The following is a 27793-nucleotide window of genomic DNA, read 5'->3' as shown; positions in this document are numbered from 1 at the left end:
CAAACCTCTTCGCACAGCTCACTATGGCGAACCCTACGCCTAGTCCCAAGCGCGAGGGTCTCGTCTCGCCCATCGGTATGGTCATCGAAGAGCCGACCTTTCCGAATATCCCTGGCCAAGAACCCACCACGCCCACGCCCGTCCAGAACACTTCGACCGCAGACATGGCTCAACCAGCAGGCGCATCATCGCCAGACCAGCCTATCGACGCCCCACGAGACACCTCGGAGTCGACCCCGAATGATCAGGACTACTTCGCGTCGACGACGCGTCCCACACAGCAGAGATGGGCAACGGAACGGCCGAAGCCCTCTGTGCGACACTCTCTGCTAGGAAGGATGCAGAAGCCCCGCGAGGCAAGACCAGCCGCACCCGAAAGGGCAGCAACAATCACCTTCGACCCCGAATCCGAATCCTCAGACTCCTCAGACGATGAGAGAGAACTCCCCCGCAAGAGCCTCGGCCATGCAGACGACCTCACCAAACAAGCAACGCGCCAGCCTCGCGGACGCCGATCGGGGCCCTTTTCTCGTCTCAAGATCGCCAACGAGCATTTCAACACAAAGGGCAGGGTATCCAAGGCGGACGGACGTCTGAAGCTTAGTATACTCGAGGAGAACGGTGGCAGTGGATACATCGCAAAGGCTCTGGGTACAGCTTTCAGGAAGAATGGCAATGACGAGAATCAAGGCCCTACGAGTTACGACGATGCCGGAGCTACCAAGATTAGCCCTGAGGATGACGAGATGGAACACGACCCTTCACGAAGAATCAAGCTCAACATTGTTATCATCATCATTGGTTCGCGCGGAGACATTCAGCCCTTCATCCGGATAGGCAAGATTCTGAAAGAAGACTACGGACATCGCGTTCGCATGGCCACACATCCGGCTTTCAAAGACTTTGTGGAAAAGGACTCCGGCTTGGAGTTTTTCTCTGTTGGCGGCAACCCGGCAGAGCTGATGGCGTTCATGGTCAAGAATCCTGGACTAATTCCGAACATCGACACCATCAAGGAAGGTGAGATAGGCAGGCGAAGGAGCCAGATGTACGAAATGTTCCAGGGCATGTGGCGTGCTTGCATCAACGCAACCGATGACGAAACGGATAAGACGAACGTGAAAATGAGTAAGTTCCTCGGTTGCATTCAGGTTACACATGACTAATATCAAGTAGTGGGTGATAAGGCACCTTTCGTTGCAGATGCCATCATTTCAAATCCGCCAAGTTTCGCACCCACTCACATTGCTGAGAAGCTCGGCATTCCGCTACACATGATGTTCACGTAAGTACTTGAAATGTAGACTTGCGAGTCAGTGCTAACTCTCGATAGCTTCCCTTACACGCCTACGAGCCAGTTTCCTCACCCACTTGCGAACATCAAGGCCAGTAACGTCGAAGCCACCTACAGCAATTTCATGTCGTATCCGCTCGTCGAGATGATGATGTGGCAGGGTCTCGGCGACCTCATAAATCGCTTCCGTACCCAAGTGTTGCATCTTGAAGAAGTAAGCAGAATATGGGCGCCAGGTCAACTATATCGGCTCAAGGTACCTTATACCTACATGTGGTCACCCGGTCTCATCCCAAAGCCAAAGGATTGGGGTCCAGAGATCGACATCTCCGGTTTCGTCTTTCTGGATCTTGCTTCTTCCTTTACGCCACCGGATGAGTTGAAGAAGTTCCTGGATGATGGGCCTCCTCCAATCTACATCGGGTTTGGCTCAATTGTTGTAGACGACCCAGACGAGTTCACTAGTCTGATTTTCGAAGCGGTCAAGTCCGTTGGCTGTCGTGCCCTTGTTTCGAAGGGTTGGGGTGGCTTTGGCTCCAACGCAGATTGCCCAGAAAACGTCTTTATGCTTGAGAACACTCCGCACGATTGGTTGTTTCCCAAGTGCAGTGCGGTTATCCATCACGGAGGCGCTGGTACAACCGCTATTGGCCTCAAGTGCGCTATACCAACAATGATTGTACCCTTCTTTGGCGATCAGCCATTTTGGGGTGCGATGGTTAGTAAGGCAAAGGCCGGAGCGCACGATTGTATACCGTACAAGAAACTCAACGCAGAAAGACTAGCGGAGGGTATCAAGCAATGTCTGACTGAAGAAGCCAAAGAGAACGTGAAGAAAATCGCAGACAGCATTGCAAAGGAAGGCGACGGAGCGCTCAACGCCGTGCGCTCCTTCCACAGGTCATTACCACTTACCGGCGCGGGCAGCATGCGTTGCGACTTCCTCGACAACCGTGCGGCAGTATGGAAGATCAAGAATACCGAGGTCAAGCTCTCCGCACTCGCTGCCGAGATCCTGGTAGAGAAAAAGAAGCTTAAGTGGAGCGAGTTGCGACTCATCCGACACTACGAATGGAACGACTTTGGTGGCCCAGGCGAGCCAATCACTGGTGTCTGGGGCAGCCTGATGTCGTCATTCTCTGATGCGGCTGCTGGTGTAGGAGGCATGCCTGTCGAGATGGGGAAGAGCATCAGGAAACGGGAGCAAATCAAGGAAAAGAAGCGCAAGCACCATCAACGCCACGAGCACAAGAAGGCAACACTAGCGAAAGCAAACGCTGACAGTGCAAATGGAGCTGAAGAGCCGACGCACAACAAGAGTGAACCAGACGGATCCAGACCACAAGCAAATCGCAACGAATCATCCATTTCGAAGATCACGGAACCGGACGAAGAGTTGGCTGAGGAGCTCGGCCGCGAAGCTGCTTTTGGGTTCAGAAAGACCGGTCACGCTATCGCTCGATTCCCCATGGACTTGACACTCGCCATTACTCAAGGCTTTCATAACGCCCCACGTCTCTACGGAGATGAAACAGTACGGAGACCACCCCGAGTCACTGGGTTTCACTCAGGCACGCGCGCCGGTCGCGACGAGTTTCTCTACGGCGTAAGGGATGGCGTTTCCGGTCTTGTCACCCAGCCTTACAATGGCGCGAAACAGAACGGTGTCATAGGTGCAGTACGAGGCGTGGGCTTTGGAATCGGCGGCTTCGTGCTCAAGGACATCGCAGCTCTCCTTGGCCCTTTGGCGTATACCATGAAGGGGCTTGATGCGGAATACATGAAGCGGTACCAGCCTACGAACTACCTCCGCCGTGCACGCATTGCTGAGGGGCAGAAGGAGCTCACGATGTTGGAGTCAAAAGCTCACATTACGGCTATCAAGGAAGCTCAAAATGGAGCCAAGCGACCTTCCGAGAAGAAGGAATCCGTGGAAGAGAACGTAGTTATCCGATGGAAAGCTCTACAAAAAACGATCGCCGACGAGAAGAAACAGCACAAGAACGGAATTGTGGGCTCTCTCACCGGTCGAGGGGATCATAAAGAAGGCCAACGAGTTGGACGCAAGTCTACTGAGGTCGCCAAGAAGGATGCCAGGCGATCGCAGTCCAAAGGAAGGCCAAATAACCATACGCCCAACGACAAGCCCGGCGGTGTCCTTCCAGAAGACCAATCCAAAGTGATGGACCCGGGAAAAGCTCGAAGGAGCGTTGACGGTAACGCAAGAGGTGAAGGAATGCACCGGATGAGCACTGCGCCAACCACCACTTTGGAGCATGGCGAACACCTCGAAAGAGAAGAGCTGCAGCTTCCTCCAAGATATCAGGCGACTGGCGATGCTGCTTTGAAGGAGCAAGATACAAACTCGCTTGGCTCAGCACATCTAGGTGATGACGCAAAGAACAAGTCTGATCCTGAGCTTGCTAGCCCCATCGCCGAGGCTAACAACTTGGGACCTGTAGATACGAAGGGTGGATTGGATGTTGCGGATCGTCCTTCCGCAGATGGCTCCGATGAGACGAGGGTCGATAGCGATCTCACCGACTGGGCTGCTGTAAGGCAGAAGACTGATGCTTTGCCACTGGGTGGTGAGCCGCCTAGGGTGGTTGGTGTGTAGGAACATGGCGGCTTTGCATCACACTACATGTAGCGTGGCGTTGCTGATCATTGTCATCTTTTACTACCGGTCCATCACCCACATTTTTCCTTTCTTTCCGTTAATTAGTTTTACATTAGAGGTTCTAATAACTGAGATACCCACACTTGTACACTAGAAGCCTGATCACATGAAACTCACAGCGCTTTCTCCTCTACCCTTTCAAAAGCCGCATACTCGGGTAGCTTGAAGCCGTCATCCCGACTCTCCGTATCTCCAAGCCACGGGCCGACCCACTCCCACCTCAGAACCATCGACACCAGCCTCACAAAGCCGTGCAAGACCGTCCTCTTCCAAGCCGAACCTGGATGCATAAACTCCGGTACAAAACGCGACATGACCTGACTCTGCACCACAAAAGGTCGGAACCTCTCCTCGTAGCGTGTCAGCGCAGCAGTAAGACCGTCAAACGTCGTAGGAGAAGCAAGGTCGTCAACACAGCTCAGCTCACCCGCCAAAACATACGCCCCAAGCACCGCCAGCGACGTACCCATGCCCGTACACGGACTAGGACAAAACGCCGCATCACCCAGACAAATCACTCGATTGCAACTCCACCGCTTCATCTTGACCTGATTGATAGCGTGGAGATAGAAGTCTGGCGCCGTAGCCATGGCATCGAGAAGTCTCTTGCTAACCCACCCTGCATCCGCGAATTCCTCGCGAACAAGCTTTTCCTGGGGCGCTCTCCCAGCTCTACTCGCCTTCTCCCAGGCGAGTTCTTGGGCGGGGGTTGATGGCATGAAAGTGAACATCGCACGGGTTGTGCCGTGAGGATCTGGACGCGTAGCAACGGTACGTGAACCTTTTGCGACGAAGATATCCCACCAGGGTGCGTCGGAAGGGAGGCGTGGTATGGTGAAGTAGGCGGCGTACATGCCTTTGTGTTCAATGGATACGTCTTGGGCTGGGAAGACCAGACTGCGTGTTTTGGACCATTGGCCGTCTGCTGCGATGAGGAGGTCGTAGGTGCGTGTTGTGCCATCGCTGAGGAGGACTTGGACGCATGAAGAGTCGTTTTGGAGAATTTGCGTGACTGTTGTGTTGAATAGGTATGTTACGTTGGATTGGGAACTTGTTGCTTGGTGTAGTAGTTTTGCGAGGTCGCCGCGCAGGATCTCGTATTCTGATGTTGGACTTGCGGAACCGCCTTCTTTGATGGGGAAGGGTGCGAAGGGCTCTCCCTGAGAGTCGATGAACCGCGTGCCGAGTTCTTTGGTGTTGTACTGCTGGACTTGTGGCATTAGACGCATCTTTTTGATGCAGGTCACCGCGCTGCCTTGGATGTCGACGTTCTGGCCGTGGGGCTGGAGGGAGGGCGCTTTTTCTAGGATGGTGATGGTGTGTTTGGGGTTAAGGGAGAGCCAGTAGGCTAGGGCTGGGCCAGCGATGCCTGATCCGACGATTAAGATATCCATGGTAGACAATGATGTTGTTTAGTTGAGCTGGATTTTGGGGGCTGTCCTAATAAGCTCGGTGTTTGATATCTTGTCATGGTTGCGAGGTTGATCATCGTTATATATAGGATAGAACGAGAGCAATCGTTATGGTTGAAGGCGCGGGATCGGGCGCATTGAAGCATGTGCTGAGGTTTCGGGGTTGGGGTGCTTCGGGCTTCGTGCATTCGGGCGACGGCTCGGGGGTAATGGACTGCGCACTATTCCCGATGTGGTGTCGCGCATCTACCATCATCCCGCATCGCCACTTCTTCAACTCTTGTCATCTTCTTTCGCATCTTGTGCTCACTCCAATGGCATGTAATGAGACAATAGCGACACCTGCCGTTACCTTCATTCAGCGCAGCTGACTTCCACAATGGCAACCACAAGCCTACCCACAAGCGGCCACAAAAGACCCACTTTCTCCTGCATCCGATGCGCTGAACGGAAGGTCAAGTGCGACAGGCAGAGGCCATGTGCTGGTTGTGTCAAGAGCAATGTCGAATGCATCTTCAACCCCGTGCAACCGCCGAAACAGAGAAACAAGCGCGTCAAAGTCAAAGTACTGACTGATCGGTTGAAACAGTATGAGGCTCTCCTTCAGGAAAAGGGCATCGATCCGGGGAATCTTCTAAATGAGACGAATAGTAGGCCGCAGTCGCAACCCTTGATGCACGGCGCGCCCGATCAACAAGAGCAGCATGTCGTTCAATTGCAGACGCCTTCGTCTCTTGAGTCTGACTCGTCGCCGTATGGCCTTCAGACTTCGACTGTTCGTGGCCAGGCACCTTTTCGATTTGTGGAGAACAGTCTATGGGACAGAGTGGTTGAAGAAGTGAGTGGAATACCTATGTTATACGTTGTTACGGTAATCTCATCATCACGCCGATGCTAACGAGTGTTTAGTCTCTCGACCCTAACAACGATTTAGAAGACTCAAGCGATATCAGCGAGGAGGAGTCGACAACGGGCAACTCCGGTTTTGCTGTTATCAGGTCCTCTCATCGCAGCGGCAAGCCTCGTCATCCACCGCTCGAGCGCCTTATTCAGCTTTGGGAGATCTTCGTCAGTAACGTGGATCCGTTGACTAAGGTGGTGCATGTACCCAGTCTACGGCCTATGATTGAAAAAGCTGCCAAAAATCTTAGGCTCATACCGCGACCGCTCGAAGCTCTCATGTTTGCTATATATGGCTCCGCTATCATGTCATTGAGCCAAGAGGAGTGTGAGCAACGTTTCGCCAAATCGCGCGATCAACTACTTTCTCAGTACATCTCGGGGACAGAAGCGGCATTGTCTAGAGCAAGAGTGATGGAGACTTCCAATCTTGTTGTTCTTCAAGCTTTGGTAATACATCTGATCACCATCCGCGAGATCTATGCGCCACGCGCGACCTGGACGCTTACCGGCGTCGCTGTTCGCATCGCTCAAAGCATGGGACTTGAGCGCGATGGTAAATATCTAGGAATATCTCCATTCGAGACCGAGATACGCCGACGCATCTGGTTCCAGTTGAAGGCCCATGACTCTCGAGCTGCGGAGTTGTGTGGTCTCGCGAAGTACCGAGATCCTGACATCGGCCCTGAGCGAGCTGAATGGCCTACCAATCTCAACGACGATCAGCTGTACCCTGGCATGTCTGAGCTGCCCTCAGACTCCAACGGACTGAAGGACGTTGTCTTCATTGTAACAAGATGTGAAATGGGAAAGTTCGCTGCGCCACGCATTGCAGCATTGCGCCAAGAAGGAATGGACCCCAGGCAGATGAACCTTGACCATTCAGCAAAGAGCAAGAACGCCCGTGAAAGCTTGATTCAAGAGCTCGAGGACACTATCGAAACGAAACATCTTCGCTATTGTGACCCATCTCAGCCTTTACATCTTGTTGCAATGGTTGTGGCTCGGTATGGTCTCAATGTAGCCCGCTTTCTGATACACCATCCACGGAACTGGGGTACATTGGAGAAAACACCTCTCGAGGAGCGCAAGAAGATCTGGGAAGTTTGTCTCAAGCTTCTCGAGCAACAGATCATGTTGCAGACCAACCCCGTCATCAAGCGCTTTGCGTGGAGCGCGTCCTACTTTCGGCAATGGCATGCTTTGATTCATCTGCTAGATACTCTTCGCGCTCATCCCAACCTGATCGACACTGATCGAGCCTGGCGACTCATCGGCGAAACGTACGACAACAATCCGGAGATGCTCGAGGACATGAGAAAGCCCATTCATGCAGCTGTGGGCAACCTATGCTTGAAGGCCTACGATGATCATGACGCACTGATGCGCTCGAAAGATGGCCATTCACGTTCGCTACCTGGGTTCATAGCACGTCTACGACACCAACGCGATAGCGCAAGGTTGCGACGCCAGAAACGCACTGCAAATAGTGGCCATGCGGCTGCATCTACTGATCAAACCGGGGCTGACATATACCGAATCGACGGCGAGGCAATAGCCGATAACTCGAATGTGTTGATAAATTCAACTCAGGCTTCTTTTCAGGCACCTTTCGGACCTACGCAAGACACTTCATTTGACAGCACTATTCCCTTCACCTTCTCAAGCGGTGCGGACGGCACAATCTTCGACAGCATGGATTTGGACGGCGCGCATGAGTTTATGACTACCGACTACATCATGGACGATACATCGCTGGAGTTTATAGACTGGGGCAAGTTGGACAATTGGCTCGCTCACGCTTCCTGACGGGGGAATACAGTTGTTCCGCCCTGCTCCATGATTGCGCTCATGAAGAGCCCACACACACATAATAGCCTAGCCATAGACTAGCGCAGCTGTTTCCTACAGCAGGATTCCATTTATAACTACAGATGCATACTTAGCTGCTGAAACATGTTGATTGGTAAGATGGTGTGGACTTACAAGTCGGCGAGGGTGATTCTGTACTGATCGGCTATCTTCTGGCAAATGTCGCCTGAGCTCACAAGGTGCCATCTGTTACCTATGTCAAGCGATTTGTCAGCCTTTCTTCTCACTCATTTTCCACGGTGTTTCGCAATACTAACATCTCGTTGATGCACCTGATTGAACGGGAGTCGGGGTTGCTGGGCCGCTAGGCGGCTTCGTCGTAGTAGTCGAAGCGTGCCATTCACTAGCGGGAAACTCCCATGTGATTACTGGTGGCAGCAATGTGAAGCGAGAGGATGTCGACGATGATTGTATCGTTTTTGTTGGCGTTGGTTGGGAAGTAACCGGTAGATCGCCCTGCCACTCCACGCAGTATTCAGTATTAGCTACGAGCGAGCTGCATGGTGCTCCAGGGTTGAAGCTGATGAATTCAGCTTCAGTGATGCTCCATTCTTCCGCTAGGGATCTGCAGGTGTCACCTTGCTTGGCAGGCCAGGTGAACGAGCAATCCCTTGGACGAAGAACGCGTGCGTTGATGCAGGATGCACCAAGATAAGCAAGGAGAATGTAAAGGGTATACTGGAGGGCGAGCATTATCAGGGTCTCAATGCGTCGCGTGTAATATGGACTTAAACTAATGATCTTGAGGGAAACAGCTCTTGGATTTGCAACGATTTAAACTGTGCTTGACGATGAACGCGTTGTGCTAACCGGCTGCTTTGCACAGGATTACAACAAGAGTCTTGGACGACGGACCGACACCCCGATATTGTATAGGATCTCAATGACAGTAGCCTAAATTTGGAAGGGGTGCAGTTCGTCATGGATCGTAATGCTAGGATCGTGGCCTGCGTCTTTGTGAGTGTTGTCATGTACAGCCGGATCAATCTGACTACGCCGCAATGTCATACGGCAATCGGCTATGCAGTTTTCTGCAGCTTTATATTGCCTTCTTTCTCGGGCCGCACCGAGATCTGCAGATCTTGGAGTGTGATAGTCGGCGCGTATGCGCGTTCAATTAAAGGTGCGGCGTCTTGCCTCCCCCGAGGTCGTGTACAGCCCGTATCTTGCTAAAATGAAAGAATGCGACTTGGCCTCTTGAGGTCCGGAGCACATTAACACGCACACAAAACAAATGTTCCTGATGATATATCCATATTATCCAGTTTTATTTACAGCACAGAATTGACGGCGGCTGCAGCTATCCCCGCGCCTGCAACTACTATCACTTTGACACTCTCCACTCGGCCGATGACACTGTTCGGCAACGCAGTCTTAGCCGTGACCTGAGCTTGGGTCGGAACAATAGTCGAGGAGGTAGAAGTCGTTTCTAGAGAGCCAGCTTTTGATTGCGTGGTGATCGAAGGTTTGTTGATTTCATGCTCCTTGGCGTAGCATGCGGCAAACGCAATGGTGTCATTCAGCCAGACTTCGCCCCAAAGAACCTCGCGCATTTCTCTGATCCAAGTATTGGGGCAGCGTTGAGCGACTTCCACGGCTCGCGAGCTATGTGCAGCCCACCAGGAAGATGCAACGCTGCCATGGGAGGAATAGGCTGGAAGGACTTCTCGAGGCGCAGCGGTAGTGAAACCGCACCAACTAGTCCATTCTGGAAAGGGACACGTTGGTACAACCGTAGCCGAAGGCGAGATGGTAAGTGTGCAGTCCTCGATTAGCTTGTCTCCGTAGATGAGGAGCTCATCCAGAAGGGCTCCAGTGGGCTTCGGTACATCGAAATATTGCGGTATGTTTTCCGTCGCGCAGTACCAAGGATCTCGGGTAATAGTTGGCTCTGCGATAGGCATGAGTGTCAGCTGGGCTGCAGACGCTGTAACAGCAGCTTTGAATAGAGGGGCGCCTGTGGAAAGAGCCATTGTAAGCAAGATGTCGCTGAGGGTTGATATGCCAAAGTGAGGTTATCTATGAAGTAATGTGACAGCGCAGAAATCTGTGGCATATGTCTCCATTATATCATCAATGACCAAGAGCCATATTGATCGATAAGGGGCTTTACGCCATGACCAACTGCATCCCTTGCACACATTTCGACTCGGCTAAAAGGAAGCCTCGTGTTGTTCTAGTGTGATAGGTCGGTCCCTGCTCTCGACGGCTTTGGGAAACGTTGGTAGTCTGGATTGATTCGTCCTGGCTTGAAGCTTGCTATCTACTACAGAGCTCGACGTCCCAGCTAAGGGATACGAAACCTTCACACAACTCTCTTGATAGCAGTGACTCACTTCCTACTGAGCAAAGTGGGGATAGTGCTCCTGCAGGGCTGCTTGTACTGCGGCGAGACATTCAGTCTTTCGAAAGCGCGTCATATCCGGCCAACCATGCTCACGATAGACCTTTTGAAGCATGGTTACAAGTCCGTTATCCTCGGGCCCCAGAGTCGCATAAATATCGATGACTGACTTTGGGCCAATGGGGATGAAGGAGAGTTGTCGAAATTGATCTTTGAGCATGCCGAAGAAGTCAGTGATAGCCCAGCATTCCGATTCGGCCCGCCATTGAGCCTCGTTTTCTGGCGCGTAGTCGTACGGGTCGTCTTCAATTGGTTCGCGTGACGAATTGTGCCTGATCTCGTAGGGGCATTCAACCCAGTAGACAACGCCCAACTCCGTGTCGAGCAGAAAGTCTGCATTGTCTCGTCCGCCAGTAGTTAAACCGATGACGTGGGCAGGTACTTCATCAGTAAAGCTGGCGCCTTCTGAGCAAAGCTTAAGTGTTTCACCCTTAACACCACCTTGAAGCACGCGTCCCAGATCCCTCTGCCAGTCGGAAAAGGCACACCATGGGGCGGCTTGGGGATTTTCGAAGCTGCTGCCGGACCCACGGATGTATGGAAGATGTTGGAGAAGAGAAATTACTTCGTCCGTCTTGTTGAGACCTCGCATGGAGTCGGGAGTGACGGAGGGCCAGCCTCCTTTGGGTGGTTCGATAATGACGCTTTCATCCATGTACATCCGGGTAAGAAACTGGTAGTAATCGCGGACTGCAGCGATGCACGCCTCGCGTGAGTAGATGATGTCTTCGAGTGCAGGCATATTCTCGTAATTGTGGAAGGAGAATACTGCTGAGAACTTGTGTTGACGAGATGTGTGGTTCATATAATCGCTTGTTTACCCGGCTCGGCGTACATGACCTTGAGGTATTCATTTACCGATCTGCCGGGGCGAAACACCTGACGACCGTACATTGATGCAATCAAGCGGTTCGCGGCTGTGCCACATTGCTACTGGGATAGAACGAGTAGGCAAGATCTGCATAGCGGTTGTTTCCAAGAGTGTATGTGGTGCTTCACCGGGTGCGGAAGTCGAGTTCTTTCTGCACCGTCCTTACAGCAGTGTATCGTGAAGTCATTTTCAGAATAGCACCACTCTCGCGATGGCAAGATACCTCTTCATTCTCCTTTTCTGGGGCAGCGCACGGGTACAATCCGCTATGCACCCCAACGGTACTTGGGTTAGCGAACCCCTTACTGAAGACGACGCCTCGCCGATTGACAACCCGAATACCTACTACCCCGACCAGTACGACTGCCCGCTAGCATGTGCAGACTACGCAAATACGCACAGCTGGATCACGTACTTTTCAATGGAGCGCATCCAGCGGTGTAAGGAGGCAATGCTTCTCGAATTCTCAATTTCAACGGCACTTGACGATCCTCAGACGACACCGCTGATCCGCAGCTGCACGTTGGGCGGCGGGGACGATGAATCCATGATCGCAGAAGTCCCTGTCGAAAATCCAAAGAAGGCAGGAGATCTTTATCGAGCGAGCCTCCAGTCTGCACCGGCATGCGTTCTGGATGGCATGGAAACTTCGCACGACATGCAGATGACAACTCGCGGCGACGGGCAGGAACGGTCTGGCGATATTGTGGGGCTGCTCATGGGCATGGGGATGTATTTTGCTGCGCGCGATAATTGTGACGAGAGGTTCCTGTTTGCGCGTCACAAGGATTTGGCTGTCGGCGTTCATGTAGGAGACGACCTGGCAAAGCTAACGGCGGAGTCCGCCCTTAGCTTGCTGGCAGATCACGTGCGATCCAACGGAGCTCGGACGCCGGACCAGATCGTCGTCGAGCTCTGCGGTGGCGGACGCCAGGCACGAAACGCGTTCGGCCTCATTATCGACAGCACGGGTGATCTTATTCAGGTCCAGAAAGCAGTATTAGGGTGGAGCAATGGAAACTGCACACTACCGGACGGGCAGAGCGTCGTCGGTCATCTCCCAGATGTGCGAGTAGTGGATCTTCATGGCGTCAACAATACGATCAATGCCAACAGTACCAGCAATGTCGCCAATAACAACGCTACCCATGTTCGCAAACGCGCCGTGCCGCAAGCGGGATCCGATGGCGTCTGCGCAACACACCTTATCCAGAATGGAGATACTTGCGATCGATTGTCCGGACAGTATGGCGTGACTATCGGCAACCTTGAGAAGTGGAACAGAGGAAAGACTTGGGCATGGACTGAGTGCAAGGATATGCTGATCGGCTACAGCATGTGCGTCAGTGACGGCTTGCCCCCCATGCCACCGCCACAGCAAGGTACCCAGTGTGGGCCCCTGGTTCCTGGCACGCAACGACCGACGAATAAAGCATCACTAGCTGATCTGAATCCGTGCCCTTTGAAGGCATGCTGTAGCAATTGGGGCTTTTGCGGTGTATTTCCAGCCCATTGCGACATCCATGCGCCCAAGGATGGTGCGCCAGGCAGCAAAGACAAGAATTTCCAGAACACCTGCGTCTCGAATTGCGGCAATCAACTGATGGACAATTCTCCAGCCCCGAACGAATTTATGCGAATCGGCTACTATGAAGCATATAATCACAAACGTCCTTGTCTGCGGCTCAACGCTCGAGATGCAAACGTCGGCGAATCCTACACGCACATCCACTGGGCGTTTGCCGACATCAACCCCGATAACTGGAAGCCCGCTATTCGAGACGGCTCTGACCACTGGAAAGACTTCAAGGAACTGAGAAATGTCAAGCGCATTGTTTCATTTGGCGGCTGGGCGGCTTCGACAGAACCGGCAACGTACAACATTATTCGCGGAGCTATCATAGACCACCGGGATGAGTTCGCTAGGAATCTCGCCCAATTCGCCAAAGTGGAAGGCATTGATGGCATAGACATCGATTGGGAATACCCGGGTGTAAGTTTTGCTATCATTGCCTGCTTCTAGCATACATTAATTACCAGCTCATAGGCTCCTGATATACTAGTCGATGGCCGACCTATTGGCCGACCAAGCGATGGCCTGAACTATCTCAAGTTCCTTACGGTCTTGAAGAAAGAATTGGAACCTGGCGTCTCTGTATCCATCGCCGCACCGGCCTCGTACTGGTATCTTAAAGCTTTTCCTATCGACAGGATTGCGGTAGTCGTTGACTACATTGTTTACATGACGTACGATCTGCATGGCCAATGGGATGCTGGTAATCCCAATGCATATGACTCATGTCCTTCCGGTCGATGTATCCGGAGCCATGGTGGGTGCTATAACGACTCAGACGAGATCGAACGGTCACGCTGATTCAAATGACAGTCAACTACACGGAGACGCGAAATTCTCTAGCTATGAGTATGTTCGATCCGTGAAGGAATGCCGCGCTGTATGCACTTTGATTAACGACGAAAGCAGTCTCAAAAGCAGGCGTCCCACATAACAAGATTTTTGTGGGAGAAGCAAGTTACGGCAGATCTTTTCATATGGCCCAGGATGGCTGTTGGGGCCCGAAATGTGAATTTACAGGATCGAGAGACAGCTCCGACGCTACTCCGGGCCGATGCACTAGAACTCCAGGCTACCTCGCTTACGCCGAGATCACTGAGCTTATCACCAGCCCTGGTGAGAACTCGTCTCGAACCTTTTTCGATAAGCAGTCGCGTACCGATGTCATGGTGTACAATGGTGAGTCACGCTGTTGGTGAGCCTTCTTGGTCTTGCGCTACAGCCATCGTCGGAGCTTGCACTTGGCCTTTGCTAATATGAATTCGCTTTTCAGGTGACTACATCAGTTATATGACTCCTGAAACCAAGGACGCCCGACGTGCCGAATGGAAGTCATTCAACTTTGCTGGGACTGTTGACTGGGCCGTTGATCTCCAGGAGTTCACTGCGCAGGAAATGAGCATTCTACCTCCACGACCCGAGAGTGGTCAAGGCTGTACCTCCGGGGAAGGTATCACTTTAGAGTCAGGGGACCTTTGCGACTTCACCTGTCTCTATGGATTTTGTCCTGAGCGTGTATGCATATGCTACACAACTGGAAAGCTTCTAGATCTGCCAACCGAGAAGACTGGACTCAACATCGTAGCTTGGGACGAGTTCAATGTGGAACTAAACCGACTTTGCATGTTTGCTTGCAAATACAACTATTGTCCCGAGGAGATATGTACCACTCCTATCGATGGGCCCGATGAAAGTGGACCACACGGATTTGGGGAGGACTTTGGCAACGGCGAAGATCCCAACTATTACAACAAAACCGCAGCGAAACTCGCCAATGATCAGACATGCATCATATACAGGGACCCAGCATACAACGAAGTGAGCAAGACTCAGTGCAAACCCATTTGTCAGGACGCACTAGATGAGGCGGCAGAGGAGGGGAGAACATCTAATTACGGGTGTATCGGATTCTACCCTATGGAAACCAGTATTCCTTGGGAGAGAGGACCGGGAGCGGGTAGTCAGTTGATTGCGCCTGGGAAATGTTTGTGCGACAACTTCCTCCTCAACGAACTGGCAGACACTGTTCTGGAAGCAATGCCCTTGATCGCTCAGGTATGCTATCCAATACCCGTTAATCGCGGTTAGGAAACGTTTTGCCATCTGACGATTATCTAGATTAGTTGCTATGTGCTCATGTCAAGTATCAAACTCGTAATCGACGTCGGAGTTCAATTCATACCCGTAGTGGGCAAGATTCTCGATATTGGTCTGGGTAAGTCGGCTCATTTGCTTAGCGTCTTACTGCGTCTCACACGTCACACCAATACTAACTCAATCTCACAGATATGGCTACAACAGCCGCACAGATGGCTGCGTATCTGTATCCCGAAGAAGAAGACCCCGAGGGCGCATTCTCATGGTGGCTGAGTCCATGCGGGGGTACGGACCTGGTGCCGCAAGATATCAAGAAAGCTTTCGAAATCTTGAGCACCGTAGCCAACGGTGTATCGAGCTTCAAGCCGCCAAAGCGCATGAAACGTCACAGTCGCAAAAAGGGTGACGACGGTAACCCAATCGATAGCTCAAGGCCCCGTCGACCAGGTGGAGGTGGCAGCGGTAATGGCGTTACTAAGCCAGCAAAGAAATGCAGAGTACCCGCAGGGAAATCAACACTTCGTCTCGGCGAGGCCTCCAACACACTTCGCAAGCAGTCCTGCGTCAACGGTTCAACAAGAAAAGAGAACATGGTCATTACCTCGCTCGCTTTTGCGCCAAATGCGGTGCCAGTGCAATTCAAAGCGACTTGTTCGCAAGAGAATTCACAAGCTTGTTACCATTACAGCTCAGTCATTCGAAATCATCCGTCATGGTCGACTCTGACCTGCGATGAGGAAAACGCTACTATCAAGCACCGGCTCGACGCGAAAGCCACCGATGTCTGGACCTACCAGCATAATGGTCGGGGATGGGTAAAGCCGGACGATTGCGATCGAGATGAGTACCCACCCGCCTATCTATTGCACAGAAACCATCCCGCCTTTTTGAAAGCCGGCGTCGATGCTCAAGGCCAGATGGTACGCGTTTTGCCAGCCGATGAGAACAGACGCGCTGGCAGGATGTGGAAGGGTGCATGCTTCAAGCCTCCGCTTGAAGATCTGACGAACTCCGAATTCGTGGCAAAAGCCAACGCTGCCCCCAACAAGGTATACGCGATGAAGAAGGGGTATCAGTACACTGAAGTACACGTGACCGTCACTCAGCGCCCTGAGTTTACGATTGCTGCATGGGGCCATGCTGCTGCCCCACTCAACGAAGGTTTGGACCAGAACAGCTGTTGGCCTTCAAACATTGCAGCTTCTGATCCTGGCTTTGTACTGTTGACTTATGATCCTTGGTACTCGAACATGGCTCCTCCTTACAATTACAAGAAACCGTACGTTCAGGGTGCCAACGGATCTTAGTCGTATGGCGAGACCAGCTTCGTTACGCTGCGAGCATTCCATCCCAGATTGATAAATTTGAGGTTGAAAGAAGATAGAATCGATCACGTTTGATATACATGGATCTTCATAACGTATGCTTGTTTGTTTCCGAGTGTTGTTTAGAGCTCGGCACAGATTCGGGAGATGACGGCTGAGCTCCGGATTCATGCTCGTTTCGTACTAGCGCTCCTTGCTTCGGGACCGAACCCAATCCGTCGGCTCGCTTGGCAAACCGTTTATTTCGGCAATCGATGTCGCGATGTCACAAATCCGTTGGCTCGTACGAAGTCCATTCAGTTCCAAAACTGCTTTGCGATGATCAATCACATATTGGGCAGAGAGACTTTTGATCTGACTTCTTGGGTTCTGATTGAACCAAACCCGATATCAGCCGATGGAGTGTGCTGTGGTGGTTTAATGCCACCTGGGTATCTCGTTGACGTCTCGGCACTAACTTAACACCAGCAACATCCTGATATGCGCCTGCCTTAGCAGAGCTTGTACTTAGAGTCGAATGAAGCTAAGCTAATATATGGATTGCTTGCCGTGCGCTTGCGGGCGGTATTGCTTTCGGTTGTCAGACGGCGGTTCAGGTCGGAACTGTGCAAGGCTGGCTAGACTGTGCTCACCTCAGCTTTGTGACCTCACTAACACAATGCATAGACTTCCCAGACAGGTTGTACGAGACGGAGGTCTCAGCTTCTGTGTTCAATCCGGTTCTCGCGGTTCTGATGACTGCGATGCGGTGAGTTCCGGACCTATTCGATAGCATAAAACCATCAACTCAGCCACTTGGAACGAGAACCAACACATTCATACATCTCGGATCTACACTCCCCTTGCTCTTTTTTCTATGTCAAAGATGCGTTATCAACTTTGTCTCTTGCTCTGCGCCAGTAGTTCTGCTCACGGAGCAGTCCTCTCACCCTGGCGCCGGAACATGTCGCCCTTCTCGATTGGCACCAGCACCAGCTCCAGTACGCGTGCATCTGCGCTTGCAGAGAAGCGAGCTGGCTGGGAATACGGTCCCTCAATCGCCGGAAACACGGCATTTTATCCAGCTGGCAGTATTGGTGGACCAGTTGCGAAGGCGCAAGGGGACCGCTTCGAAGTTTTCTCTGACGAATTGAGCACCAAGAACGATGAGGATGCTAAAGCTGCCCAAGCGTCCATTGTGGCAGTAAGTACTTTTGAAACATGACTGCGGAGATCTATGCTTAACATACCTCAGGCTGGCGGCTTGAACACTTTGGATGACTATGCGAAGCTGTATAACGGCCTGTGGAAAGAAAGCGCGCCCAAAGGTCCATACCCAGGACTATTGACTAATTACACAAACGACCTACTCTTTTCGATGACCCAGCTCTCAGACAACCCGTACAAGATCGTGCGGGTGTCAAAGAACGCGAAGCTTCCTTTCTCCGTCTCCAACGCCGACGCGATATCGGGGCAGACACTGGAAGCACTCCAATCCTCCGGCCGTCTCTTCCTTGCCGATTACCTGGACCAAAAGCATCAGCCACATTCCGCTGGCAAATATGGCGCTGCCTGCCAAGCGTATTTTTACATCGACCCCAAGTCTCAGAACTTCCTGCCGCTCGCCATCAAATCGAATGCAGAAGGCTCTGACCTCGTCTATACCCCTCACGACTCGCCTAACGATTGGTTGCTGGCCAAGATGATGTTCAATCTAAACAGCTTCTGGTACGCGCAATGGTATCATCTCGGTGCCACGCACGCGGTCAGTGAGATTGTGTACCTGAGCGCTATCCGGACGTTGAGTGAGGAACATCCTGTCATGGCTATACTGCATCGATGTAAGCTTCAACCCCTCTTCCACGATTGCAACTCCTAACTCAGAGCGGTAATGTAGTGATGAAAGATGCTTGGGCGTTCCGAGTCATAGGCCGCGACAGCCTGATAAACCCCGGTGGCCCCATCGATCAACTCTTCCCATGGTCCGGCAGTCAAGCCGGTAACTACACCGACTCACTGTATCATTCCGGCGAATCCAGCGCTTTCCAGGCGAACTTTTTCGAAACCAACTTGAAAAGGCGAGGGCTGATTGATTCTAGCTTCGGTCCCGAGATCAAATCGTTTCCTTTCTACCGGGATGCCTCCGTTATCCATGCTGCCATTCGCCGGTTCATGACCACCTTCGTAGAATCGTATTACAAGGATGCAAGCGCAATCATAAAAGACAATGAGCTCCAGGCATGGATCCACGAAGCAGTACCAGCTCAGATAGAGGACTTTCCATCCACTCTGAAAGACAAGCAAACTCTCATCGACATCCTGACCCATATGGCCCACCTGGTATCAGTAGTTCACGGCACGCTCAACACAAACGCTCTCGCCGCCTCAACCGGCGTTCTTCCTTTCCACCCACTCGCTTTCTACTCGCCGTTGCCAACTGCGAAAGGTGTCACCGACATTATGCCTTTCATGCCACAAGTTGAAGCTGCTATCGGCCAGATTAGTCTAGTCGTAGATTTCAACCGGCCTACATTCGTCAACAGCGAGGAGACGACATCACACATGTTCGACAACACAACAATGCTAGCCAGGATGGGTAAAGAAGTAGAGAACGCGGAGCGGGATTTTCGATTCGCGATGAAGAACTTTAGTGCGGTGATCAGAGACAGGAAGTTTGGGGAGGACGGCCTGTGCGGGGACATGCCTTACTGTTGGACTACTCTGGACCCGGATACAGCTAGCTATTGGTTAACTATCTAGAGAAATAGTGTCGCAGAGCAGAGCTTACCTAGGTAGATACAACAGGTGCTTGGCAGCTCTCTCTCACACACACATACACATTCCCTTATGTATATCTATATCCACTACGTATAAATTAATGCTCAGACTCGTGACTTCCTACGTGGTCGTATGCTGGATCCACCTGCCCATCCACTCCTCATTGACCCGCTTCGCCTCATTCACCAAACCCAACTCAAGCAGTAGCTGCACAGAACCCCTAACAGCCGAATGCAGCGACGAACTGACCCAAGCGTGCGTGGGCGCAGTGTGTTCTCCAATGAAGATAGTGTTGTGCTCCGTCTGATGGTATGCCGGAATATACAATCTATGCTGCATCACATCCGGACGGCACCAAGCAGTCCCAGTATGTTCATCCTGCAGCCAACACAGCTTCTCATAGTCGCCCGTGTACAGCTCTCTCGCTTGCTCGCCATGCACGCTGACAACAGCATCCAACACAGTCTGAACGTATTCCTCGTCCGAGAAGCTCGTGAACTCGTCACTCCAGTGGCCACCCCGGTAATGCATAATCAAGCCCGGGCGAGACTCGTTGAGGCCGTAGACGGGGTAGTAAAGAGCGCCGACGGCCGCACTGGGTGGCGTAGAGTACCCGCCGAAGATGGGGCGATCGCCTTTCTCCCAGAAACGTTCTTTGAAGAGTAGCGCGACTTTGCAGGCGGATTTGAAACGGAGGCCAGCTTCGCTGATTGCGCGACCGAGTACGGAGGAGAATTTCGGAAGCGACATGAAGCGTGTCATGGTGAATGGCACTGCCATGATTGTGTATTCGTACTCTTTCGACTCATATGTTCGGTTGCTGACGCTGGGATACCACGACAGTTTCGTGCGTGTGTGACCTTCGGCATCTTCGACAGCCACCAGTTTTCTGATCTTACGGTTGAGGGTAAGACGGTCGCTGACATGAGGAAGGAACGCATCAGACAGTCTGTTGAAGCCGCCGTCTACACACTTCCACTCAGTCATGCCCAATGCGTCCGGTCCGCCATCTTGCGCAAGGTTCGAGTTGTGCACCAACTCGTCCCAGAAGACGTCGTAGTCGCTCGCTGTCCAGATGGCGTCTGTGACGTTTTCGCTGGCACCGAAGACGTTGCGCATCATGGCTTGTTCGCTCCAGTCGTCGAGACCTTGATCCATGGCTTTCTTGTGTTCGCGCCACACGTCGCGTTGCACGGCCTTGAGTCTCTCCTTTGACTTCAGAAGCTCGTTCATGCGCTGCTTCGTTTCGGTGTACTCCTGCGTGTCCAGTGGTGCTGGTCGCCCAAGAGACGAGTTTGCTTGTATCTCCGCTCTCGTAGGAGGTTGTCCATTTGGAAGCCTGCCAGTTCCTAGGCCGAGGATCTCATTTGGATGATGCTGGACCCATGGGATGAAGTCGACTTTGAATTGCGGATCGTTTGCGTTCATCTCATTGAGCATCTCGGCCAATTGGAAGACCATTTGATGGTCGCTGTATTCAATGGTTTCTCCATCCTTGTATGTAATCGAGTGAGGAAGGCGCATAGGACCCATCTCCGCCCATTCTTGCGTTCCACCAACGTACTTGGTTCGGAACCGTCCTCCGACTCGGTCGCTTGCCTCAATAATCTCCCAGTTGTGCACACCGACGCTGTCAAGCATCAGTGCCGTAGCGAGACCAGAGATTCCGGCGCCGACTATCGCGATGGTCGCATTCTTCTTAGATGGAGAGGCAGAGGAGGTTGTGTTAATCGCCGCGACACCGTCGAACCATGCTCCAAGAGCGTCGAAGTCTTGTAGCAATGGTTTGGTGCGACTGACGTCCCTAGTCTCTGAAGATGTTCTGGGGCTCGAAATGGGGTTGCTGAGCACCAGCCCTGTAGAAGCTAATGTAATGGTTAGAGACCTCAACATCCTCGCCGCTGGATACATCATGTTTGATAACGCTTTCGACTTGAAGAACTCAAACCGAAGGATGAACAAGCCGTGTTTGCAATGCCTTGATCGTTTAAGCTTAATATAAGACACCAATTACCCGCGAACCATGATGGCCAACCACCATGCACCTCCACTTGGCGAATGGACACATCGCGCATCTTGACGCAAAACAGCAATTCAAAATGTACGATCAACATTAGAGTGCCATCACGGTAGGCAAAAAACCGTGTCGCATTCCAGCTCTGACACAACATCCCAATCAAGCGAAGCTGGGCGGTCATACTAAGCGACCCGAACGCGCGCCCCGAAAAGCTCTCAACATGTTGTATACAGCAGCGTCTTTTGTCTTCCACTCTTGATCACGCGCTGCATCTTCGGAGTCGCCAAACGTGTATTTCATCTCCTCGTTCTGTTTAGTCGCCTCTTGGTTCTGGTTTATGTTTCTCGGCGGTACTTCGTACCGAGTTGGGGTGAGGACGTGGACTTGCAGAGTGGTGCTTTCGACATCGTGGACCAATTGTGCTATTAGCTGTCAGATCTTGTAATGCACATGGGATGAGGCGAACGGGTGCATGCGAGAAGATGGGCGGTCTTACTCCATGGGATACCCAGCTCTTCGGCCTCAATCCGGGCTTTACTCTGTGCGATGCAGCGCTCTTGCAGCTCCCATTCTTCTAAGGACTGTACAGGTGTGACGCCCACCTTGGTCTTAGTAAGATCATCGAGGGATGGCGAATGCAGACGCTGCGTTACAGCTCTAGAGATGAGTTGTCGGTATTGTACTGCTTCCTGATCGTTGTTTGTCTTGTCTTTGCGAGCTCTCGTATGTACGTCGGTGTTGAAGTTTGAGGGTTTGGCTGAGCTCAGTTCTAGGAGTGTGATCGCCATGACGCAGCGTCTGAAATAGACGAATGTAAAGTAAGGACATGGGGTCGTACAGAGAGAGGGTGAGTATATAGCTGCTGGTGTCAAAACATTGGCGTTTGTGGTATGATGAACTCGACGCGCCGTGTGCTCATTATTCAATGATGCGATGGCACCATCGTATGCATGAGTATCCAGGTAGCTAGTACTTTCTCATTTTCTTCACCATCCTCCTCTTCACGTATAGGCAGCACATGCTTCGTATTTACACCATTGTCTCGTTCTAAGACAACTCCGTCCAGTATGTACAGCGTCCTCGGAACTCTACAAGCTCAGCCCATCAGCCAGTACTGCACCGTACCAAATCATAGCCCCCAATCCCACCATGTTGACCAGACTGCTAACACCGTGCAGAATGCCGAACTGCTTGTTCAACGCCTGCATCTCCTTGCTATGTGGCCCAGCATCATAGCTCTTCTTCCCATCCCTCGTCTCCTGATGTTTCCTCAGACCCATGACTTCCGTTGTCTTGGGTCCAACGTAGACCCAGTTGACCAGCGCGGTGAGAAACATGGTGGTGTGCAGCCAGGAACTCAGGTTATCGGTCGCTGTCGGCGGAATCGGCGAGGAAGAGAGGAACGGTAGTAAGGACGATGCTCCGCCGCGTGGGTACGTAAGCAGCATGACGACGGGAGTGAGGGTTTGTAGGGTGAAGTAGACGGGGAAGGTGTGCTTCTGGAGCGTGGAGAATTGAGGGCGAGGGAGGACGCGGAAGGCTACGATGCCGGAGACGAAGGATTGGAAGAGCGTTGAGCCCAGGAGGGTGCCATAGCTATGCTTCTGTTAGAGGATCTTGAGCGTCGAGTGTTGGTAATGCATCTTCATACCTGAGCAGATGGTATGTCGCCGGATTCTTGAATGAGGAGAATGACATGTTGGCGATTGAGTCTTGTCGGTCAATCGTGTGGTCAATGAGGAGGAGAGTAGGAGTGAGCAGGAAACTCGGCGTTTCAGAGCGCCACGAGCAGCAGCCTCGGCAAATGATGATCTCACGACATGTCGGAGCCATGCGGTGACCCTGCATGCTACCCGTGCGCTATTCCATCTGCAGCCTGGCGTGTCTGCCCCACTAAAGATTTCGCGAGCCCCTCCATTGCGCATCATGGCGTCGTGCGACAATCCTTCAGCCCGTCCAAGGAAGGATCCCAGCCCGCGCCCGACCAGACCGCCGTCCACCGACCCTCACGATGCTACTTCCTTCGCTGATCAACCTCCGCCGCCCAGCCAACACGCCACTCGAGCCTGAAGACATCTTTGGGTCCTCCCTCGGCGGCATCTTCACCGACGATACACAGAACCAGCATGGCGATGACCCGAGCACGGTTATTCTGTATCGCAATGCCAAGTTCGGAGAGCAGGAGATCAGGGTCGCGGATGTAAATGGCGAAGAAGAAAGAAGAAAGTTCGCGCACTACCTATGGAATGCCGGCGTCATGATGGCAGAACTGGTCAGCGGGCGAGTGGAGGGCGGCGATCTGGGTGCAAGTGGCAAGGGTCTACACGAAGATGAGGAGGGCTGGAGAGATGGCGAATGGTGGACAGACAAGGAAGAGGAGAAGAAGTGGAGTGTCGAGGGCGAGACGGTGTTGGAGTTGGGCGCAGGTGGGTCGGGCTGAGTAAAGAGAGGTGTTGAAGAAAGTACTGATGGACTATTTGCTCGTAGGCGTAGGATTGGGCGGGATTCTGAGTACATTGGCAGGAGCGAAAGAGGTACGTCCATGCTCAGACTCGGATTGTGCATAGGCTCCAACTGACAACCCGCCAGGTTGCCATCACCGACTATCCTGCAGCTCCCATCCTCGATACCCTCAGAACGAACGTCGCGAAGAACGTCCCCGCGCATCTCAAGCCCAACGTGACCGTCGAAGGTCATCAATGGGGCTCCATAAGCACACTCTTCGAGACCTCGCACGCGAACCGCTACACGCGCATTCTCGCTGCAGATTGTCTCTGGATGCCGTGGGAGCACGAGAGCCTGGCCAAGTCGATGCTGCACTTCCTCTCCGACGACCCATCTGCACGTATATATTGTATCGCAGGCTTCCATACAGGACGCGCCAAAGTCGCACCGTTCTTCGAGGAAGTTGTGCCTGGGCAAGGGCTCGAGATCGAGGAGATATACGAGATGGACGTCAACGGGCAGCGGCGGTCATGGGCGAAAGAGCGCGACGGCGGTACGGAGAATATGGGCGAGCGGAAGAAGTGGCTCGTTCTCGCGCGGATACGGCGGGCTGTTCGGCAGTAGTAATGGTAGTAGTTCTTCCTCTCAGCAGACGAGCGCTGAATCACACCCTCTTGAAGCACAGCGTAACAACACTGCTGCCCGTCTTGCCTCCAAAGGTGAAGCTGGGATATTTGACTTTGCCCTCAAACTCCAGCTCTCCGCCTCCAAACCAGCCCTTGAGCTCTTCTTCTGTCCAATTGCAGCTTGTGATGAGGAACCTGCCGCCCTTCTTCATGAGGGGCTCGACCTTTTCCCTGTAACCCTCGCAGATCCTACGACCTTGCGCGTCTTCTTCTTGCGACAAGCAGATGGCGTCAAATGTGCCCTTGTCCAGTACGACATCGAAGCCAGCGCCTAGCCACGCGCCTGGTGCCTGCGACAGAATATCCCACTCATGGAACGCAATGTCCTTGTAAGAGTCATCCTTCGCGTCGCGAATCGACGTGGCAAGCGTGACGCTCTGCGCAGAGTAATCGACGCCAACCATCTCGCCGTTCCACTCGTCCTCGCGCAGCGCAAAGAGCAAATGCCCATTTCCCGTTCCCAGGTCCAGGAACCGCGCCGCGTTGTGGTCGTCCCCGTCGTCCTCTTTGTGTATGTGGCCCTCGTCGCTGAGGTCTTCAAGGAAAGACAGCATGCGCTCCTCGGCGCCCGCGTCGCTGAACCATATCGTGCCTTCGTCGTCGGCGTTTGCGGCAAAGTTTTGGCGTTCGGTGTTGTAGGCGGCGTCCCAGTAGGATTTCGTGCCCAGTTCGCTGGGGTCGAGGTGCGTGGGTGCGGTCATTGAGTGAGGGTTCGAGGAGGAAAGAGCGACCGCAGCAAGTGTAGGAGTGTAGGAGACGTGGGAGATGCGACGTCGTGGTAGAAAGTTGATTATGTTTTTGGAGGGGCAGATCTTTGGTTCCTGGCTAGACGCTCGCGCATTTCGCTGCAAGCGAGGCGGGCCGCCCTTGCAATGACACAGCATGTCAATTATCATATGCCCATGGAGGTCGTTATAAGAAGAGTCGCATGGAATAGCTTGTATTCATTGGCTTCCCTGACAGAGCCTGTAATGATCGTTGTAGTTGCTCACGCGAACTACGTCACGCTACATTTGTAGTCCACTGTCCGCCGTCCAACGCTGCCCAGGTCTGCGAGTACCGTTACAACGGTCGGTCGCTGCTGCGAATGACCTCACCCTGGTAGACTGTCCGATAAACCTGACCGAAGCCTCGAGGGTCTATCTGATACCAAGCGTTAGATCGCTTCCAGAAATCCGTATCGATGCTCTTCACGATAATCTCATTACGCCACTCATGACGCCATTGTTCCAGTGTCCAGTCTCTTCGTTGGAAATAGAAGACATCTTCATCCCATAACTCACCCATATCTCCGGTGAATGTTATGTTGGTCGTGCCCTCGATTGTGCGGCGGATCGTGTCGGAGAAGCCGTCTGGCAGATGCCATGGTAAAGCCGTGGGGCCATATATGCGACCAGCTATGCTATCATATAGCCTAGACGTTGGCTGCGCGTTGCGAACGCGACATTGTTCGAGCATGGCTCCTTGCATGGCTGCAGCGTGCTTGATAACGTTCCATACCTCGAGAGCTTCTCGCGACGTACCATCGATGACGAGCTGGAAGGAGCCTTCGGGCATGCCGTGAGTGCGGAGTAGTGAGATTTCGGTGAACCATGGAACGGCAGCCTCCATGACATTGAAACCACCTATGCTGCTACGTCCTCCTCGGTAGCCATTAGGTTGATCTACAGGTAGAAGACTGTCCAACAGATTGATGTGTCTTTCAATCCTAAGGTTCGGGTTTGCTCTGCATATGGGGATGAGGCCTCTTGCGTGGCATACGGATCGCGGCCTAGACTTGAAGTCTTCGCAGATAATGAGCTTGCGCAGATTGCTTAAGCGCTTCTGGGGAATGTGACTGACTGCGCGGATGTTAACAAAATATCCCCATTTGAGTACGAAAACAGATACATGACTGGTCCTTTCAGCCCGCAACATGAAGGATGAACTTACGAAAGTCAATCGCTACCGCTGCGGCAGAGAAGTAATATTTGTTATTGCTCAGTCGGATAGGATTCGTCACATGGCACCATTCGTAGAGCAGTGTTCCATCTCCTTCTGGTTCACAGACAAGTTTTTCCATTCTGGAAAGCTCACCATCTGTGGGGATTGACCTAAAGTATCGGTGCGCCAAATCAGTATATATCACACATGCAATTCATACCCCAAGGCTCTTACCAGGGTTCCGGCCTCCATGAAAACACATCATGTAATGACCCCTCGACGAAAATATTGTTCTCGACGCTACCATGGAGATTTTCGATATGACACGTGTTGTTCCCAAACACTTGTCGTGTGAGCTGTACAAACTTTGTCGGATTTCGATTCTTCGCGATGTCCAGTATGAAGACTAGGGCGTCAATGAAGTCTTGGCTAGTGTGATCGTCCAGGCTTATGACCATATTACCGGAAAGCTTTTCCAGATTTTGCGCAACTGCTTCTTGCAGAGGCCTTCCAAAGGAATTTTCGATCACTGGGAACCGTGCCCTAGCATTAGCAAAGTCTGACTCCTCGAGTAGCTCGGCAACGCAAATCAGCATGTATTGCCTCTGGGTTTGAACCATTTCGAACACTGATAAATGAATCAGCCCTGCAATGTTATCTCATCGTCAAACGTAGCACTTACACTGAGAGAATCGCGCCACTCTAGACCGGAGTTGCTGGAATTCCGCGCCATCGTTTGCAGAGCAAAGCGTACTAAACTCGATGTTCTGGAAAGCGACATGCTTCATCTCGTTTGCAGCGATCTTGCAGGTTATCATAAGACCAAGGCCCTCAGCCTGGGCTGAAGCATCGGAGTAGCGTAGCTTTGCCGTGTCCTTGTCGTACACATATCGAGGTCGACTCTGAGCATAGTACTTGTAGATGGTATCCCGTATTTCTCGTGGAAGCCGAAAGAATGGCGACTGTGTCTGCCCGAGAATGTACTTCGTCTTCGGCGTTGTCATGAAAGGGAACATGTTCCAGTGCGCAAAGTTGTTGGGGCCTTTCTTGTTGAAAGCCATCGTGGGTGTATTGGGCCATCTAGACGTTGACTGCGACTGCCCGGCATCTTATATGGTGAGGGCGCAGTCTCCGTCATACTGCCTCTGGCCTTTTGCCGATGACTCCTAAGAAGGATGCACCATGGTACCAAACTATGGCTTGCTGGTCGTAAGCGGATTCATTGGCTGATCACCTGGGCACCATTCAGCCTCAGTGCAACGACTCATCGGCGACCGCAGGGTTGAGTGCATAGTATGAGTGACATGTCCATTAAGAGCAGAGCTGTAATTGTTGGGTGGTATTGATTCTACGCGACGCGAACGAACAGATGGATGGTCGGTCTCGCGCGGACCGGTTGGCGCTAGCCTGGTGCCCAGCCTCCTCAGGAGCACGGAGCTCCACCACCCAGGCGAAACATCGAGGCTCACTGTCCCACGACCTCTTCAGCTATGACCTCACTCGCTTGTTGAGTCTGATTTTTCAAACGTTCCTAGGT

At 52.5% G+C, this 27793-nt stretch overlaps 12 protein-coding genes across 12 annotated transcripts; 5 read left to right on the top strand and 7 right to left on the bottom strand.

Moving 5' to 3' along the window:
* Positions 1 to 23: 23 nt before the first annotated feature.
* J4E87_003744 (uncharacterized protein) lies at positions 24 to 3911 on the top strand (the record flags this gene model as incomplete). Its single annotated transcript, XM_049375369.1, has 3 exons — positions 24 to 1128; positions 1177 to 1285; positions 1334 to 3911. 3 exons carry the CDS (start codon positions 24 to 26, stop codon positions 3909 to 3911), a joined length of 3792 nt encoding a protein of 1263 aa, XP_049235291.1.
* Positions 3912 to 4087: 176 nt separating this feature from the next.
* On the bottom strand, positions 4088 to 5368 carry J4E87_003743 (uncharacterized protein; the record flags this gene model as incomplete). Its single annotated transcript, XM_049375368.1, has 1 exon — positions 4088 to 5368. One exon carries the CDS (start codon positions 5366 to 5368, stop codon positions 4088 to 4090), a length of 1281 nt encoding a protein of 426 aa, XP_049235290.1.
* A 397-nt stretch (positions 5369 to 5765) lies between these two features.
* Positions 5766 to 8095, top strand: J4E87_003742 (uncharacterized protein; the record flags this gene model as incomplete). The annotated part of the gene is made up of 2 exons (XM_049375367.1): positions 5766 to 6224; positions 6296 to 8095. The coding sequence occupies 2 exons, from the start codon at positions 5766 to 5768 to the stop codon at positions 8093 to 8095; spliced, it is 2259 nt and encodes a 752-aa protein (XP_049235289.1).
* Positions 8096 to 10497: 2402 nt separating this feature from the next.
* On the bottom strand, positions 10498 to 11367 carry J4E87_003741 (uncharacterized protein; the record flags this gene model as incomplete). Its single annotated transcript, XM_049375366.1, has 1 exon — positions 10498 to 11367. The coding sequence occupies one exon, from the start codon at positions 11365 to 11367 to the stop codon at positions 10498 to 10500; it is 870 nt and encodes a 289-aa protein (XP_049235288.1).
* A 277-nt stretch (positions 11368 to 11644) lies between these two features.
* J4E87_003740 (uncharacterized protein) lies at positions 11645 to 16410 on the top strand (the record flags this gene model as incomplete). The annotated part of the gene is made up of 7 exons (XM_049375365.1): positions 11645 to 13426; positions 13481 to 13763; positions 13820 to 13855; positions 14078 to 14185; positions 14280 to 15061; positions 15125 to 15221; positions 15293 to 16410. The coding sequence occupies 7 exons, from the start codon at positions 11645 to 11647 to the stop codon at positions 16408 to 16410; spliced, it is 4206 nt and encodes a 1401-aa protein (XP_049235287.1).
* Positions 16411 to 17371: 961 nt separating this feature from the next.
* Positions 17372 to 19167, top strand: J4E87_003739 (uncharacterized protein; the record flags this gene model as incomplete). The annotated part of the gene is made up of 3 exons (XM_049375364.1): positions 17372 to 17611; positions 17663 to 18248; positions 18305 to 19167. The coding sequence occupies 3 exons, from the start codon at positions 17372 to 17374 to the stop codon at positions 19165 to 19167; spliced, it is 1689 nt and encodes a 562-aa protein (XP_049235286.1).
* Positions 19168 to 19305: 138 nt separating this feature from the next.
* J4E87_003738 (uncharacterized protein) lies at positions 19306 to 21099 on the bottom strand (the record flags this gene model as incomplete). The annotated part of the gene is made up of 2 exons (XM_049375363.1): positions 19306 to 21007; positions 21095 to 21099. The coding sequence occupies 2 exons, from the start codon at positions 21097 to 21099 to the stop codon at positions 19306 to 19308; spliced, it is 1707 nt and encodes a 568-aa protein (XP_049235285.1).
* Positions 21100 to 21379: 280 nt separating this feature from the next.
* J4E87_003737 (uncharacterized protein) lies at positions 21380 to 22240 on the bottom strand (the record flags this gene model as incomplete). Its single annotated transcript, XM_049375362.1, has 3 exons — positions 21380 to 21624; positions 21699 to 22000; positions 22236 to 22240. The coding sequence occupies 3 exons, from the start codon at positions 22238 to 22240 to the stop codon at positions 21380 to 21382; spliced, it is 552 nt and encodes a 183-aa protein (XP_049235284.1).
* Positions 22241 to 22290: 50 nt separating this feature from the next.
* Positions 22291 to 22900, bottom strand: J4E87_003736 (uncharacterized protein; the record flags this gene model as incomplete). The annotated part of the gene is made up of 2 exons (XM_049375361.1): positions 22291 to 22798; positions 22854 to 22900. The coding sequence occupies 2 exons, from the start codon at positions 22898 to 22900 to the stop codon at positions 22291 to 22293; spliced, it is 555 nt and encodes a 184-aa protein (XP_049235283.1).
* Positions 22901 to 23213: 313 nt separating this feature from the next.
* On the top strand, positions 23214 to 24271 carry J4E87_003735 (uncharacterized protein; the record flags this gene model as incomplete). Its single annotated transcript, XM_049375360.1, has 3 exons — positions 23214 to 23628; positions 23690 to 23736; positions 23792 to 24271. 3 exons carry the CDS (start codon positions 23214 to 23216, stop codon positions 24269 to 24271), a joined length of 942 nt encoding a protein of 313 aa, XP_049235282.1.
* Positions 24272 to 24311: 40 nt separating this feature from the next.
* Positions 24312 to 25034, bottom strand: J4E87_003734 (uncharacterized protein; the record flags this gene model as incomplete). The annotated part of the gene is made up of 1 exon (XM_049375359.1): positions 24312 to 25034. The coding sequence occupies one exon, from the start codon at positions 25032 to 25034 to the stop codon at positions 24312 to 24314; it is 723 nt and encodes a 240-aa protein (XP_049235281.1).
* A 361-nt stretch (positions 25035 to 25395) lies between these two features.
* J4E87_003733 (uncharacterized protein) lies at positions 25396 to 27317 on the bottom strand (the record flags this gene model as incomplete). Its single annotated transcript, XM_049375358.1, has 3 exons — positions 25396 to 26170; positions 26623 to 26884; positions 26939 to 27317. The coding sequence occupies 3 exons, from the start codon at positions 27315 to 27317 to the stop codon at positions 25396 to 25398; spliced, it is 1416 nt and encodes a 471-aa protein (XP_049235280.1).
* Positions 27318 to 27793: the final 476 nt, after the last annotated feature.

Source organism: Alternaria ethzedia, assembly GCF_023757985.1.
Source record: "Alternaria ethzedia strain BMP 0044 chromosome Unknown scaffold_6, whole genome shotgun sequence".
Lineage (NCBI taxonomy): Eukaryota > Fungi > Ascomycota > Dothideomycetes > Pleosporales > Pleosporaceae > Alternaria > Alternaria ethzedia.
Note: the sequence above shows the minus strand (reverse complement) of the source record. Positions and strands in the feature narration are given on the sequence as shown.